This window comes from Lupinus angustifolius, chromosome LG10, assembly GCF_001865875.1.
Source record: "Lupinus angustifolius cultivar Tanjil chromosome LG10, LupAngTanjil_v1.0, whole genome shotgun sequence".
Taxonomy (NCBI): domain Eukaryota; kingdom Viridiplantae; phylum Streptophyta; class Magnoliopsida; order Fabales; family Fabaceae; genus Lupinus; species Lupinus angustifolius.
In genome coordinates, this window is record NC_032018.1 from 15734318 (window position 1) to 15751531 (window position 17214).

At 32.0% G+C, this 17214-nt stretch overlaps 3 protein-coding genes across 6 annotated transcripts; all 3 read left to right on the plus strand.

Moving 5' to 3' along the window:
• Nucleotides 937-1566, plus strand: LOC109358097 (skin secretory protein xP2-like). The gene has a single exon (XM_019602173.1). It carries the CDS (start codon nucleotides 1046-1048, stop codon nucleotides 1433-1435), a length of 390 nt encoding a protein of 129 aa, XP_019457718.1. The 5' UTR covers nucleotides 937-1045; the 3' UTR covers nucleotides 1436-1566.
• LOC109358815 (zinc finger protein CONSTANS-LIKE 10-like) lies at nucleotides 5220-9729 on the plus strand. Of its 3 annotated transcripts, none has more exons than XM_019603269.1 (4): nucleotides 5225-5442; nucleotides 5473-6026; nucleotides 7330-7551; nucleotides 9053-9729. In XM_019603269.1, exons 1-4 carry the CDS (start codon nucleotides 5271-5273, stop codon nucleotides 9074-9076), a joined length of 972 nt encoding a protein of 323 aa, XP_019458814.1. In that variant the 5' UTR covers nucleotides 5225-5270; the 3' UTR covers nucleotides 9077-9729. The 3 variants fall into 3 exon arrangements, with proteins under 3 accessions (XP_019458813.1, XP_019458814.1, XP_019458815.1); XM_019603270.1 differs by having other exon boundaries at nucleotides 5225-5439; XM_019603268.1 differs by having other exon boundaries at nucleotides 5220-6026.
• On the plus strand, nucleotides 11899-17008 carry LOC109358418 (uncharacterized membrane protein At3g27390). 2 transcript variants are annotated; one of them, XM_019602624.1, is made up of 11 exons: nucleotides 11900-12218; nucleotides 12952-13060; nucleotides 13163-13358; nucleotides 13447-13583; nucleotides 14613-14901; nucleotides 15584-15690; nucleotides 15787-15922; nucleotides 16051-16246; nucleotides 16378-16543; nucleotides 16592-16666; nucleotides 16741-17008. In XM_019602624.1, exons 1-11 carry the CDS (start codon nucleotides 12125-12127, stop codon nucleotides 16952-16954), a joined length of 1719 nt encoding a protein of 572 aa, XP_019458169.1. In that variant the 5' UTR covers nucleotides 11900-12124; the 3' UTR covers nucleotides 16955-17008. The 2 variants fall into 2 exon arrangements, with proteins under 2 accessions (XP_019458168.1, XP_019458169.1); XM_019602623.1 differs by having other exon boundaries at nucleotides 11899-12218; nucleotides 16378-16666.

Consider the following 17214-nt stretch of genomic DNA (forward strand, 5'->3'; position numbering starts at 1 on the left):
AATTATTTTCATTATTAAAAGTTATTTCAGCAAAGTGAAAACAATACTTATCTTTAATCAGAAAAAAAATGATGTATTGGTCGTGTGTGAATTTTATATATTGTCATTGTATCATACCATTAATGTTTAATCATCATTGATTATTCAAAAAAGGTAATACGCATGAAAAGTGAATGATATACTAATCGTATATAAATATTTACACTGTCATTGCATAAATATTATATGCATATCTAAGTCTTAGTACACATTGCTAATATACTCAATCTCAAGTAATTTTTTACCCACATTAATAAATTATATATATATATATATATATAATGAATTTTAAAAATAACAAACATATTTTCTAAAGTTTAAGATAAAAACTTAAGTGATTACAAACATGGATCATGTGTTCTAAAATAATATTGTTTTTGTATCTAATCAACTATCTTCAAATAATATATAAATGTTATTTTATATTTTTAGAGTTTTTATTTTTAATTATGTAACACTTTTCAATTAGACCGAGACAGGAAACTGAAATAGAAATAAGGATATGTGATCTATATCTAATGACTATATCATTATCAAATTTTAGTTAACAAATTTTACTTTAACAATAGGCATTTGTTAAATATAGGTCTTTCATGAATAAACCATTGATATCAAAATACATATCTTACCAACACATGCATTTTTTCATACATAATTAGTTAGACATTATATGACTAATGTCCAAAAACATGCCCTTCACACCAATTGACTCGTTCCTAATTAACCCCATAACCAATACCTTAACTCAAAATGTCTAAATTTGTTAAATCCTCTAATACAAATCTCACATTTTCCTCAAAATTCTAAAACTTTCTTATCTCTCCTATTTCCACCACAAGTTCCCAAAATTTCTCTCACAACCTTAATCCTATAAATCCCACACATGCCACCTTTATTTCTTCACCAACATCCTTTTGTTTTTTTCAGCATTATTTCTCTAACCATTTAGAGAAAGTGCTGCAATAAATAAACACAACAACAACATAAAAAAAAACATTATTTAATAATGGCACGTCAATTGTTTGTTGTTGCACTAATCTTTGTGGCCATTGTTGGTGTGGCCATAGCCTCTGAGGCACCGACCTCATCACCATCATCATCACCATCATCATCAGCACCATCAGCATCAATCCCCAAAGCATCAGTTGATGCACCTACTCCCACCCAATCCACGTCAGAGACTCCTGCCTCTTCCCCATCCGAGGAAGAGGGGATCTCATCACCACCAGCACCTGCCAGCGAGGCCATCGAAACCGATGCCCCTGCACCTGGCCCTGTTGGTGCCGAAGATGTTGATGATGTCCCAGCTCCTGCTCCTCATAAGTCTGCCGCTTTAGGCCTTCAGGCCTCCGTTGTTGTCGCCATTGGAGTTGTTGTTGGATTCCTTGCATTCTAAGTTGATTGTATATTTATACACATATATATGTGTATGGTGATATTAGCTTATGAGAAATTTATTGTACTTGTCCTATGTTTTGTTTGTGATGAAATGTATGTGAATGAATTATCTTAACACATTATCTATTTCATAGTGACATACATTGTTTAAAATTATTATTGTACTAATGAAAGAATTTATGTTGTTTTTATCGTAATTGTAGAGAATTGCGATGCAATTAGACTTGTAATATTATTGTGAAGATTTCAAAAATCATAATATTATGCCCTAATTGAGTAATTGCAAGGTGTGATTTAAAACACCGCTTATGTGGTATGCAATATTGGTGGTTGTTCCTACTAATAATTGTTTCTTCAAGGGTCGAACTCGTACATGTGACAAGTAATATTTAGGATTAAAGTTTTCAACTAGCAAATTATTCATAAAGACTTTCCCCTTTACATAGAAAATATCACCCCCTAATTTTCTTTTAAAAATTTCCAAATCAAGTTAAATTTATTAAATCTAATATCAACTAGTAAATAATAACTTAAATATGTAATTAGTATGTAACTCATTTCAAGTTTTCTTGTGAGTTATAATTTTAACTCATGTATGGTTGAATAAGTATTCTAGGTATTCTTCAAAACAATTCAAAACTGATAAAATAGTTTAATTAATAAAAAAAAAAAGACAAATTCCTATAATTTCTTTGGTTGAGTTAAAATTGCTATAAATACTATAATTAAAGAATAAGGTTTCATATTTTTAACAAGAACGCTAAATTTTGTTAAGGTTCATTCTCAAAATCAATTGGTAATGAGATAAGTAGTCCAACAAATATATAAATCATTTTCGAGACAATAAGGCAGACAATGTGATACATACTTTCTAACATGCTCCATCCATGTAAGCATGTTAGATGAGACAAATGGTTACCTTTGACCCATAATTAAAGGGTATCTTTTGGCTCATGACAGCCAGAAAGAATTTGGACCATGACTCTAATATCATGTTAAGGTTTTATCTCAAAACCAATTGGCAAAGAGAGGATTAGCCCAACAAATATTTAAACTACTTTCGAGGCAATAAGGTAGGCAATATGAGACTTATTTTTCAACAGACTTTGGATCAATTCTCTTAAGTGAACTTTGGGGTATTTGGACTAATGTAGAATTTGGTTTGGACCAATGAATATGTGAGATTTGAGTGGAGTGTTTTTTTAAATAGAAAATGATATATCCCCTACAAATCCTCCTATATCATAAGAAAACTAACTCATATGTCATAAAGTGATACTTTATTTATTAACGATTGATTTAAAAGTAGCATATGTCACTTTATTGTAGATATAAGAATTCGATAAAAAAATATATCATTAAAATTGAGAAACAGACAAGGAGAAATGAAAATTATGCACCTATTGTCTTCCTTTGGTAGAGAGGAAATGGATGAGAAAGAGAATAAGAGAAGCGAAAGATTCTCTTTCTCTCCTTTGATTGAGGAGAGAGTTTGAGAAGAGAAAATAAAATTTAAGTGGGTCCACCAAATTTTCTTCTTCTCATACGTGAAGAGAAAGTGGGGCAAAAAGAGTAGGAGAGTTTGGACAATGATCATGTGTTTGAAAAATTCTTGGTTTCATATTCTAAACTAATTACATTCACCAAATAATATAAAAAAATATTTTCTGTTTTTATGATTTTTCTTTTTACTTATCTGTCACTTTTTAATTAGATTAGTATACAAATGCGACACAAAAAGTGAGACAAATGATCTTTATTCTGGAAGTTTAATCACTCATTTATCTTATTTTTCTGTACAACCAAATAAGACAAAATTCTACTTTATTTCTGGAATATCTCATAATTATCTCTCTCAATAACCTTTCCTCCACAAATTCAAACATATAAACATGACAAAGGATGTCTTTGAATCAAAATTTTCCTATTAGTGTATCAACAATTATTGATAAAAACTTTTCCATTTACATAAAAAAAGATCAAACCTCTAATATTAACATGTTTTAAAAAAATTCTAAACTAGGTTAAATTGATGGAATCAAATCTTAAGTGGTTGTAAGTAATAACAATCATCAAATTCTTAATTTAAAGCTAGTCTGATAATTTATTTATATATATATAATGATTTGTATGGGCAATATGAAGGACTGAAATTAACTATCTAGATATAATAATATAATTGATAAATTTAAACATCATAAGTATCTCTTGGTTTTCGACTTTACTAGTTTGATCCCTCAAAAATTGAAAAACTCAAAATGATATATTAAATTTTAAATATAGATCAAAGTGGTAATTTTTAGGGTTAAATTTAATACCTATCAGATGTTATAAAACATGTTAAAAACCGCTAATTTAACATACATTTGAAATTTTTAAGGATCATTTTGTTTTTCAAATCTTGAGTGACCAAACTGGTAAGGTAAAAAAAGATCAAAATTGAAATATGGATTTACTCAGAAATAGAAAATTAAAAATAATATATATTAAAAAACATCAACATAAATATATTAAAAAACCAATAATTTTAGTCAAGAATCTACATATAAGTAATTGTAAAAAACTATCTTAAAAGAAAAGACACTGTGACACGGTAGAATTTCTCATTATTACCCTGACTCGTCCTAAAAACACAACAGATCTACTTTTTTAAATTGAAAAGTCATTAAAACGTGCTTCATTGGATCAGATAAGTTTTATACACGGACGTTGGTTCAAGTAGTACATGTTTAATTCTTTTTAATCAAGAATTTGGATTCGAATTTTGTGAATGGAAAAACTACTCGTTGAGAGAATTAGCTCTATATACTTGTGAATGTTCTCAGCTCAGACAGCATTACCTCCAGTGCGAAGATACATAGAGAAACAAAACAAAAAGACAGGTTTTGTGCCACTTTGTCTGACAATAATGAAGAACGATTTATTCTCATTTAAAGAATGAATATAATATTTTGTAAAGACAATATAAAAATTTATAATTTATTTAAGAATCATTATTAAAAATAAATATAATTAATATAATGACAGTATAAAGAATGAATATATATATTTTTCTCCTAAAAGTATTATTACCTTTTGGATATTAATTATATATATTTTTTACCATTCAAATATTATAATATATAAAATTACTCACATGGCAGGAAACAATTGTACTATGGATGAAAGTGATGAAATCACTGCACAGATATCACGTGAATGCACCCATATTAATCAGACAAAGCTTTTCTTCTAAAGATGGAAAAAAAAAATTCTCCAACCCCTCTAAATTTTTTGATATTGTAAAAATTCAATACACATTGTATTTTAATTTCATATTATATCCTTATTTATAATTCATTTTCTCATACCATATTTCTCAATATATACATAATAAAATTATTTACAACTTTTATATCAGGAGTTTAACATGATATTCAACATATCATTCAATATATCATTCAATATTCATCTTTGTTATTTATACTTAAAATCCTTTACATTATCAATATTCTTTATTAATTTCTTCAAGTATTTAATAAGTTTTAATGTGAAAAGGATGAAATCGTAAATTCATAACCTTATTTTTCACCAATCTCCTGAAAACCAAACCCAATCTAACCTCATCGAAATCCAGATAAGAATAGAATCCACTCTCTCCTCCAATCAGAACACTCCACGTGTCAAACATATAACATATCACAATCATAACACTTCATGTGTCAATGTTCTTTTCCCAAAAGTTTCTCTCACTTTTTTTCTTCTCTCTCCAAATTCTTGAAATCTAAATAAAAGTGTATGAATGTTTCTGTAATTGAGTTATATGCAACAAAAATAGCCATAATAATATTAATATGAAGAGAACCAGAAAACAAAGCAAAGATTTTTGTTCTTCTTCTTCTTCATCTTCATCTCTTAAACCACTTGGTAGAAAAAACCGAACAAAAACAAGAAAACCAAAGTTCCTTAGTCTTCGTCTTCAACTTTCTCAACCCAACAAAACAACAACAATGATCCAACAACAACAACAAGAACATGAACAAGAACAAGAACAAGAACAACCACAGTTGAATCTTTTTCCTCTACACCCAGAAACAACAGTGGTTGATGAAAAGCTAGACATGCATGAAGAAACCAACGACGTAGCATTATTCTTCACTTCTGATTGCAGTGCAACCCTTAATGGGTTACTCGAAGATGAATCAACTATAACAAAGAACACAACTTCGTCGGAGGAAGAAGAAGGGTCTTTGTCAGCGTTCGACGGTGGCGGTGGCGGTGGTTGTGGTGGTGGTGGAGAGAGTGGGAGTTGGTTGGTGAAGAAGGCGATGAGGAGGTGTAGTAAAGAAGATGATGGGTGTGAAGAAAGGTGGGTTTGTTACTCGGAGGTGACTAGCGCCACCGTGAGCGCCGCCGTTAAGAATAATGAAGCGGTGGTGGGTGTTGTTAATAAGGAGGATTTGTTGTATGGAACGACGTCGTTTGGGGTATTGTCATTGAAGTTGGATCATGAAGGGATAATGAATGCATGGTCTGATAAAGGGTCACTTTATGTTGAAGGAGAGGGCCCACAAACTGTACCTAATTTTCATCATCTTCATAATCCCAATGTAATTTTCTCATTTCATTTCTTATTTTTTATCAATATTTTTCTCCATTATTAGCTTCAGATTTTTATTTCTTTATACCCAAAAGTATTTCCTAGCCTTTTAAGGAAGTAAACATAATCTCTTTTAGGGTACTCGCATCGTTTACAAGAATCGAAACTTTTGCGTATATGAGGATCTAGTAGCATTTTATACTACTAGACTAATGTTGTTGGTGTTTGACATTTTTATTATGTTAAAGTAAGACATTTTTGTGAAAAAATGATTTAATTCATTAATGAATTGCATTTTATGCAAACCATACATAAACATAATTATTTACAGATTTAATGTTTTATAAAAAGGGTAGCATGAACTAATATAGATTTTGTTCATAAGATTTGGTGGTTTTGTGTGTTTTATTTGTTTAGTTGTGGGAAATGATAACATAGGGCAAGGGTTAAGGAAATAAAAGAGATGGTTTTGGGACTTGGATCCCTTAATGGTTGGTCATCTAGGTCTAAATTGATCATTTAAATATAAAATTGATGGGTGGATCTATTTCCATGGTTTTTGTCTTGGAAAATGATGTAAAGTACATTGAGAACTAGTAGACTCAAATTTTCAAAACAAGTTTTCCTTTATTGTATACTAGCGTGTCAACATACATTTCGTGTCTGTCGATCCGCATTCTTATTTTATGATATTAAGTATTAAATTTGTATTTTTTATTTTAGAGAATTAGAATGTTTTTATTGGATGTATTTCATGTTATAATTTTTGTATTTATTATAATATCTAGGATTATATGGTTTTACTTTAGAAATAAAAAAATATTAAGGGCAAAATAGAAAAATAGAATCATGGTGGTAGTTATTTCAAGTTTTGGCTTTATATATAGTATAGAAGTATATAACCCCAAGTTTCTTGGAAAGATTGGATATTGTTCAGAGTTTTATCAGTCATCATTACCCAATAAGTAGTTGAAAAAAGGCGGTCGAATGGCACGATGCTCCTACAAAGTGGGATATTGGGATAATAGATGTCTGTAGCCTTACCTTCGTAAGCAAGCGAAGAGGTTGTTTCCTATATATGAACCCATGACCTTCATATTACAAGGCAAACAAACTTATCGTTACGCCGAGATCAGTCTCGCCCAATAAATAGTTAACCATACAAAAACATAGGTAAGTTAGTGGTTGAATTGACATGGATAGTTTTAAAGTGAACATCTAGAGACAATAGAAGTTAAATGGATTATATTGGATCCATTGTTGGTGATATCGAGTTGAGTGTTCGATGAAGTTAATAACTTGCTTTTCGGCAGGTTCCATGGGATGGTTGGGGCAGTGATGCTGGGAACACATGGACTGTTCCAGAAAGTTGTGGGGCTAACAAGATGAAGGAGAAAGAAGAAATGGGTTGGAAACTTGGGCAGAGAGAGGCAAGTGTGCTAAGATACAAAGAGAAGAGGCAAAGCCGGCTTTTTTCGAAGAGGATCCGCTACGAAGTTCGCAAGCTCAATGCCGAGAAGAGGCCTAGGATGAAGGTACTATTCCATAACTATAACTATTCAATGCTGCTATTCAATTACATGGCTATAAACTTCATGTAGGAAATGTACATAAATTGCACACTATGAGTAACTAAAGAAAATAGTAATTCTTCTCTAGCACTTGAGCGAAGACACTTAAAATGTAAATTTTTGCCCTATTCCATCAAATTACTTTGAGACTTCGTTTGGTCGATATGATACGATAGTATGTCTTGTTGCAATCCAGAGTTTAGTGAGCCAACCGGATGTGATAACCTCTATCTTATTGGCCTATCCTATCATGTTCATCATTGCGTTAGAAATGGACGTGGTAGGATAGTGCAGTTTTTTCCATCATACCCCACACTAGAAGACGATTGCCACAACCACACTACCATCACTGCCACGACTACATCAATACCATAATTATCTGGTGTGCATCGAACATTGGACATGATAAAAGTTTACCCTATCGTGGCCATCAAATGTGTTTTTGCCTTGAGTTTACGAGTTAATATGGCATATGCTAGTGCTCATTAAAAGGGTATTGTACTATTGTATTTTTTCCTAAAGTTGTCTAACTACCCTTATTCTATAAATCTTAAAGAAAAAACTGTACTGTATCAAAATCTGAATCATATAAAATCGAAATATATTCTAACTTCTACATTCAAGAGCTTACCTTCAATAGGATGAATAGAAAGCTACATGTGCCATTTCCAACTCTCCCATAGACAATGTACAAGTACTTGCTATTTTTTTAAAACGGCACTCGTGTTGTCATGCGTCAACTATTACTAATGTATGTGCGATTGTGTGTTCTAATGTATAGTTACGGCGTGACTCGATGGAAGAAAATGTCGAGATAGAGGAGTTGAATTGAAAAAATAGAAGTTTTAATTAATCATTCCCTCCCCGTCTTTTAGTTTTCCCCTATGTTGTTCGTCTAGACGAGTTACGTGGAATGTGGTATGGGTTCTCGTACATGGTTCACTTGGGTTACAGTGAGTTCATACGTGATACATCGTCCAAACTAAACACTTGCCGAACATGCAATGACATAGTTCGTTTCATCATAGGTTGCATTGCTACCGAAGTTTTATGTCTGATTCAAATGTCATTCCAGGAAATCATATTGCATGATCACGACATTCTTACAATCTCAAGCCATATTATTGCAATATTAGCGTTCTCGAGATCAAAAGTATTTTCCCGACAATGGCCAATAAATTGTAGACACGACATAGTATTAGTGATCCCATACAGTAGAACAAATGTTTTGCATACTCTAATTTGCTTGATTACTTTAAATCTGTTCGGAATGAACTTGAAAACATGTCTTCAATTTTGAGAAGTGAAAGTAGATTACTTTAGAAAGAAAAAGAAAAGTATATTAAGGGCTAGACTTATTTGTATGTAATTGTCTATAAAACTGTGTAAAACATCTGAAATTTGTTATCATTTCTTCTCTATACATATTGAACAATGAATTGCTTTATGTCGGTACATTTCGCAGGGAAGATTCGTGAAGAGGGAATGACAAATATAGATTATGGTAGGCATTGTTCCTAATAAGAACATTGTCGATATTACATTGTTCAAATAGACATTTTCGCGCATCTATTGTTGGTCGAGCCGGGGATTGAAGTTTCTTGATGGAAATGTTGTAGATATAATTATGCCTTGTAAGAATCCCAGTGGCAAATTCTATGTTCTACTGCTATACTCTGATAAAACATGCATATTAGTGGCAGTTTTGGACCTTAGATTGAGGTTTATTTGCACAAACTTTTGCATCTATTTGATGTTGTAAAAGGGGTTTAGAACATTGAAACATGTTGTACAAGTAGAGTCAATTGTTTTGTGGAGGTTGACAAAGAAGTCTACTACAAAATCAAAGGTTTTGGAATTTATAATGAAGTTTAAGGGTATGTTTGCGAGTTAGTTTTTGGAAGAGTTGAATGAAAAGGGAAGGCTTAAGAGCCATCTAACATGTGTATTTCATAGCTCGTAAATCTTCGTATTCCTTTTATTATCCTCCAAAAATCAACTCGTGAACAGACTTTAGATATTAAGGTGTGAGGCCTAGGGCCATCATCAACATGGACATTATGGTGGAGTGTGATGTATGACTACAACTTGGATTGCCATTTCTTTAATGAAAATAAAGGCATCAAAATGAATATTCTTGGTTGTCCATTTATATTTGAAATAAAGTTAATCTTCCTTGAATTCTCTATAAGTTGAATATTTGGTCCACTGTTTTAAATTGTGATTGTTGTCATTGTAGTGTAAATATTTTATGATTAAAAAAGTATATTTGAATTCGATACGGCTTGATCTGGTCTGATGTGGTATAAATGTGGTCTGATGTGGTTATGTTGCAACCCAATGCGGTCATACCACTATGAGTCAGACTCACATTGCAATGTGGTTGTAGGGGTCACTGCAACCCCAATATTGTGGTTGCATTAAGTGATGTGGTCTGCAATTTAAATCACTGATTTGGTTACTATAATTAGAGTTATTTAGCATGATAGAGTCATACTTCGATGCAAAGTTTTTTTTTCTTTATTCCTTTTAGTCAAACTTATACAACACAACATGGTTCTCTAATTTACCTATTTATTGCATTTTAAAAAGAGAAAAAAAAGTAAATACTAATAGTGTATTAATTTTATATATTGTTATTGTATCATTTATCATTTATGTTTAATCATTATTCATTTTTTGAACAAAGTAATATAAATAGATAATAAATAATGTATTAACTATATATAATGGTAAATTATTTTTCTCTTTTATTTTAATGGTAAATTATCTTATCACGGTTTATAGAAATGCATAACAATGATTCAGACACCAAAATATGTAAATAGATCATTTCTGACACCCATTGCCAAAGCAATATTATGAAGATATACCATTCTAACAATTAACTATGAGAATGAATTATTTTCAGCCAAAGTAATGGAACAAGTTGGAGAATGATGTTAACATGCATTGTTCCTAGCAGTGAATATATATGATTGTATATAAATCTTTACGTTAATAATATATAAATATTATATTAATAATGTATAAATATTACATTAATGTATAATTATACTCTTAATAATAACATATGCCTTTTTGTGGTTGGAAGCATCAAAAGAACTTAAACAAGGTTTATCCAAAATCACGTTTAAGGGTAATGGTAACATATGAAACATATTCCTCTTAAGGTTGACAAAATATAACTTAATTTATTAAAACAATAATTGTAAGGTTTAGAATTGTGATCTCACTATACAATGGGTCTAGATGGGTGTGAATAGTATATTACTTAGACCTGTTTCAGACTCGTGCTAATATCTGCTGAGTTTGCTATTCATGGGTTCTTGAGTATCAAACGGGTACTCATAAATTCAAAAAATATTAAAAATAATTACGAATAATTTTTATGTAATTGTTGTTTGTTTCCTACAATTTTATATATAATTTAGGTAATTAACAAGAGAGAAAAATATAAAATATTAAAAATTTTAAACACATTTTAAATTGACTATTTCAATAGTATGATAAAAAGTTGATTTAGCAAGACTTATTCAATCAACATAATATAGGATTATAAATATCATTTAACAACGTAATATAATACCATTGTTTAATAACATCATTATTTAACAACATAACAATCACATTTGTGAATTAACAATATAACATTATGGATTAATAACAAGTCTTATAATCTCATGTCTTAATTATGCGCAGATCCAAAAAACACTGATGCAGACCCGATCTGTTACAGGTATTTTTGCAAGTACTTACGAATCCTGTTACTCATCGTCATATCAACTCACCAGCATAAATTAAACACTAAATTTATAATATATAAAAATTAAACTTAATTTGTTTATTATTAAATAAATAAACTTTGACTTTGATAGTTTGAATTACAATTTATTTATTATTACCATATAATTTCCATTCCTGTGAAATGACAACTGTGTATTTTATACTTTGAATTACAAATGTGTATTTTATTTCAAAAAAACATTTAATAATAATATCAACTAAAACACTCATAATTGGTTCTCTTAATAAAATAAAACGCCAATTTAGTAATAATCTAAAAAAATAAACACTATCATCTATCATTACACCATTTGTCAATTTCATGCATCTAACATTAAAATTATAGAAAAGTTATTAAATTGACATTTTATATTATTAAAGTATAAAACTAACTTAAAAGAGTAAAAATACCAAAAAACTTAAAGGTGGAATTGAACGAGAGAATGATACGAGTGTATAGTAGAATAAGGCATATCATATTTATCCTCAAAGGTGGAATTGAATATATAAGATGAATTGTAAAGTTCGATACATTTGGTGGTGCTGATTCTTTGAAGTTGCAAAAACCATTATAATGAAAATTCAAAGACCCATGTTGTTTTTCTTCATGTGCTTTCAGAAAAATGCATTTTAACTTGTGGGTATTTGGTTTCCAACCTTCAATGTTCTCAGTGAAGATTGAAGAGTTCAAAGTTTGAATCTTTTCTACTGTACCTGAGTGCATTGTTTTGAAGTTAAAAGATCTAAGTGAATGGAACCTCCAACGGGATTTTCTGCTTCTTTGTGGAACTTTATCCACTTTCTACCTTTCTTCATTGGGCTTCTGCTTCTAGGCACCATCAAAGGTCAATGAATGGTTCTATTCTGTGTTTTTTCTTTTTATCCTATATATATATATATGCTAAGTTATCACTATTTTTTGTTCATATATGCATAGTTCAGTTCTGTGTTTTTTGCCATTCTTTTATGATACAATGTTGGAGACATGGGTTGATGTTTCACATGTGTTCCTTTTGACATGTTTTTGCTGAAAAATTATTCTTTTTTGTTAAATTAAAGGCAGAAACCAAACGGGTGTTAGTTCAAATGATACATGCTTGATTCCCCTTAAGCAAGGTTTCAGGTTCGAGTATAGTGGATGGAAAAAATGCTGAGAGAGTTAGCCCCACATACTTTCGGATGTTTCCGGCTCAGACAAAATAACATACTTTCAATAATAATTTCACCACCTTATCATATATATATAGAGGAGGAAATCATTCAAATCCGTATGTTTGTTTCTGATTAAATCTTGTACTTTTGTTTGTTGAATAAGAAGAATATATAATTCTATAGAAAAACTGGGAAAGAAAACACAAGTATTTTGAATGACAAAAAAATGTGGCTCAGTGCATGAAACTCTTATTTAACGACAAACAGTATATAATATTTTAAGGTCAACATTGACATATTCTAGGGAATATGTAATGTAATAGCTGCTCATATATTGTTCTTGCTATAATGGAAAAGAGTTAAATGAAGGATTCGGCATTAGTTTTATGATTGCGAATCGTAATGACCAATGATCAATGGCTTCAGGTATCTTTCTATGCCCTTTGATATGCTTATTAATGACAATTGGGAACTATGCTATCATACTTGGACTTTGGCCAGCACATGTTGTTTGGACATATTACTGTGTTGTGAGGTGCTTTCCTTAACTACTACTTTTCCTAGTTCTTCTTCATTCATATATCGGTTTATCGTAAATTTGTTACGATTTTCTCATATCGATTTCTCTAATGGACAGTGCTAGACAATTAGGACCCTTTCTGAAGGTACTTATCTGCATATGTGTACTACCGTTACTGCTGATTTCATTGTTGGTGGTTGGAATTGTTGGAAGTATTGTAGGTGGAGCAGCCTTCGGATTTCTTTCGCCGATATTTGCTACTTTTGAAGCTATAAAGGAAGGAAAAGAAAACAAACTCTTCCACTGCTTTATTGTATGTTTTATTCTATTGTTTCTAGAATGCTTGTTATTTCTGTTATCCGGTTACCATCCGTCATAGAAATTTCAAACTATGCCCTCAGGACGGTATGTGGAGCACTATCGAAAAGAGTTGCATGGTTGTCAATGATGTAAAAGATGTTTCTTTCCATTCCTATTTCTCGGTTATAGATGACCTGCGACAGAAAGGACCTCTGAATGGGAAATACTATGAGATCAGGTTTTGTCATTGTATGCCTCATTATGTTTGTTTCTTTTTTCTCTAAAGCATTCCCTTGAATTTGTTCTATGCACATCGAAATTTTTCGTTTCGGGTAGACAGTAGCAGTATTTTTCTTTAGCGCTGGCCTGCGTGATCAATATGGACCTGTAAATCTAGTCGTAGTTTGTGGTTACAATTTACGAAGGTGTCTTTCATTGAAAGGTTTTACGTTATCACATTACTGACATAAATCATGTCTGTTGTAAATTGATTTTGGTTAAGTAATTTCCTTGGTTCAAAGCTTGACTGCTTTCGGATTCTTGAAGGAAGAACATGCTTGTGTCACTCTAAGATACTTTTCAGTTTTCATATTTTAAACCTTAGTTGTTTATGCAAACAAGATCATTTCAGCTTCAATCACTAGTTCTATAACTTCGGAATTTCAAGATGTTATAAATTTGTATGTTAACACAAGTCTCAGAAGGTAGAATGGTTTCACACACTATAAAATCAGTTTGACTTGCAACATATAGCTATCTTTCGAGTCCTTGAGATAACTGAGGTTACTATGGTTCTGTATTTCATACTTTTCCTGTGTTGGTTTGGTGATTTTAATCATGTATAATTTGCTTGCCAAACTTAATTATAGCAAACTTGGTTTGATGACATAAATTGTTTAATTCCTGTTCTTTCTTATGCATTTTTTTTAACCAAGTGTGAATTATACGATTACTCAATTATACATATTTGAAAGTAAAATAAGTGTCATTAAAAGGGTGGCTCAGTGCACAAGGTTGCCACTTAGTAGGGTCTAGGGATGGTAGATGTATGCAGCCTTACTCCTACAAGGGAGAGGCTGTTTCCAGGATTTGAATTCGTGACTATATGATTACTAAGTAGCAACCTTACCGTTGCACCAAGCTTACCCTCTTAATATGACTCGTAACATGCCAAGTATGTTGTCTGATGTGGAAGAGTTATGCTATATGAATCATGATATTTTATTTTGAAACTTCATTGATGTATCTTTTTTCTTTCTTGGTGCAGGCTGCTTTATCTTCCTGGTGCAGTTTTAGCTGCGGTTATCGGAATCATAGTTGATGTGCCAGTTATATCATTTGTTGCCCTTTGCAAAGGCCCTTATATGCTTTATAAGGGGTGGTGCCGGTTGTTTCATGACCTCATTGGCCGGGAAGGTCCTTTCTTGGACACAATATGTGTACCTTTTGCAGGACTTGCTATCCTTTTGTGGCCATTGGCTGTTGTTGGTGCAGTTTTGGCATCCTTGGTAGCAAGTTTCTTTCTCGGGGCTTACGCAGGAGTCGTTGCTTATCAGGTCAATCCTCGTATATTTTCACTCTATTTCGACTGGTGATAATGTAGCTAATTAGGATATAATTCGGTTAGACAATTACAAATATCATAACATGGCAGATTAGGATAAAAAATAAGTGAAGTTTCATCATTTGCTGGTGTTGATGTATCACTGCATCCAATTTCCAGTTCATCATAGGCACATATATGCCCTACCTATGTAGTATTTAGATGATACCATGTAAAAGGTAAACAGCTATACCAAGGGCTCGTGTCGAACTCTACCGTAATGCTGATGTAAACCTTGAGCAGTTGAATCTTAGCCATTGCAACCATATGTTTTTAATAGATATGATAGTAAGTAGTATATGGTGAAAGATTTACTATCCATTGATGGTTTTCTCTATAAGGTTTGCTAATGAACTAATCCCGATGTGCGTAAATATGTTAACACGATTCTTCCGAATACATTTATCATATAGTCTACACCTTTCATGGGTCAGTGTCACATTGCAGCACAAAACTTACACATCAGTCAATTGCATTTATCAAAATCCTGGGTAGAAAGAATGCTTCAAAAATTCCTTCTTTTCAAATTTAGCTTCTATGATAGTGCAATGTTAAACACCTTGAAGTTATAATGAAACCATGATAGGTCTCACTTAGGTTTGTTGAACTGTGTTTATTTGTTGTCGGAAATGCAGGAGTCTTCCTTATTGTCGGGCTTTCGCTACACTGTTGCAGCTTTGTCCCTTTATGATGAATACAGCAGTGATATTCTTGACATGCCAGAAGGATCATGCTTCCCTAGGTTTTGTTTTGCTTCATTATATTTATGTCCGTGACTTGCGATTAATGCACTTGTCTTATGTTTTTTTTTACTCTTCGCACATTTTATATTTGGTAGGCCTCAATATCGTAAAAAGGTTGATTCGTCACCGATAATCGAACATTCAAATTCCTTCTCAAGACCCAGCTTCCAAAAAGCTCCTTCGCACTCATATTCAATGAAAAATAATATCACGGAGTTGAAATCACTCGAGGCATTCTTTTGTAGTATTTTATGGCCTATGATGCATGCCTCAAATGTAACTCTTTTTCCTTGGATGTTCATGTTTTGTATCTTGCTTGATCGTATGTACTAAATGAATATCGTACATGCCTCGTGTAGCTTTTCGATTGCTTATTCAAGGAATGTAAAAATGTCGGAGAAAAAATGGTTTCGGAAGGTCTAATAACACAAAAGGACATAGAAGAAGCCAGGTCTGGTAAAGGGAATAGAATTATTAGTATTGGTTTGCCAGCATATTGCCTTCTCCAGGGACTCTTGCGCTCGGCCAAAGTCAATTCCGTGGGTCTATTGATAAGTAAGTGAAACACTTGCAGCATTTCTACTTCCAGAAATAGACGTCTTTACCTTCCACGTTTCCCTCTTAATTTTTAATCTTCGTCCGTCCGTACAATTTCACTCGATTTTTAAATTACTTCCCCGATGTAGGCAATGATACTGAACTTACAACCTCAAACAGACCAAGGGAAGTGTTTTTCGAATGGTTCCTTAATCCGCTTTTGATCATGAAAGAACAAATCAAAGCTGAAAACCTCTCTGCCTCAGAAGAGGACTACCTCAGCAAATTAGTTCTCTTGAATGGTGATGCAGAGAGGTTAAAAGATTTAAGTGTTGACCGAATCTTGAATGGTGATGCAGAGAGGTTAAAAGATTTAAGTGTTGACCGAACCCCTGCCTCTGATATCAAACGTGCCGAACTCGACGCATTCGCTAGAAGGTATATTAGCCCAGAAACTAGTTAGTTAATTTTAACATTTTCTTTTTGTTCTGATCATCTTCTGTTACACACAGACTACAGGGGATCACCAAATCTATGACAAGGTTCCCGACGTACAAGCGTCGCTTCGATAATATCGTAAAATCGTTATCTGATGAACTTTCTGATAAGTATGGAAGTGAAAGAATGACAAGATCTAAGAGTGCCTTCGCTAGGTTGATCAGTTTCAAATCTTTGAAGGGAACAAGAGGTAATGGTTCCAGTAATCAAGGGTCAGAACATGTTTGAAGAGATGTGAAAATTTCTTCATAAGAATACCATGTTATATATATATATATCCCATAAAAAAGTAAAATATCATCATGTCATAGGTGTTTAAATCCTAAAGTTGAATAGAAAATTGTAATATGTTGCTAGTGATTCAATGCTAGATACAATTAACTGAATCTCGTTAACATATCCTTATGTGTTTGTTCGATTATTCGATCCCTACAATTTTTTTACTTCCTACTTTTAAGTCCAATTTAAAGCTTAAGGGGAAAAAAACA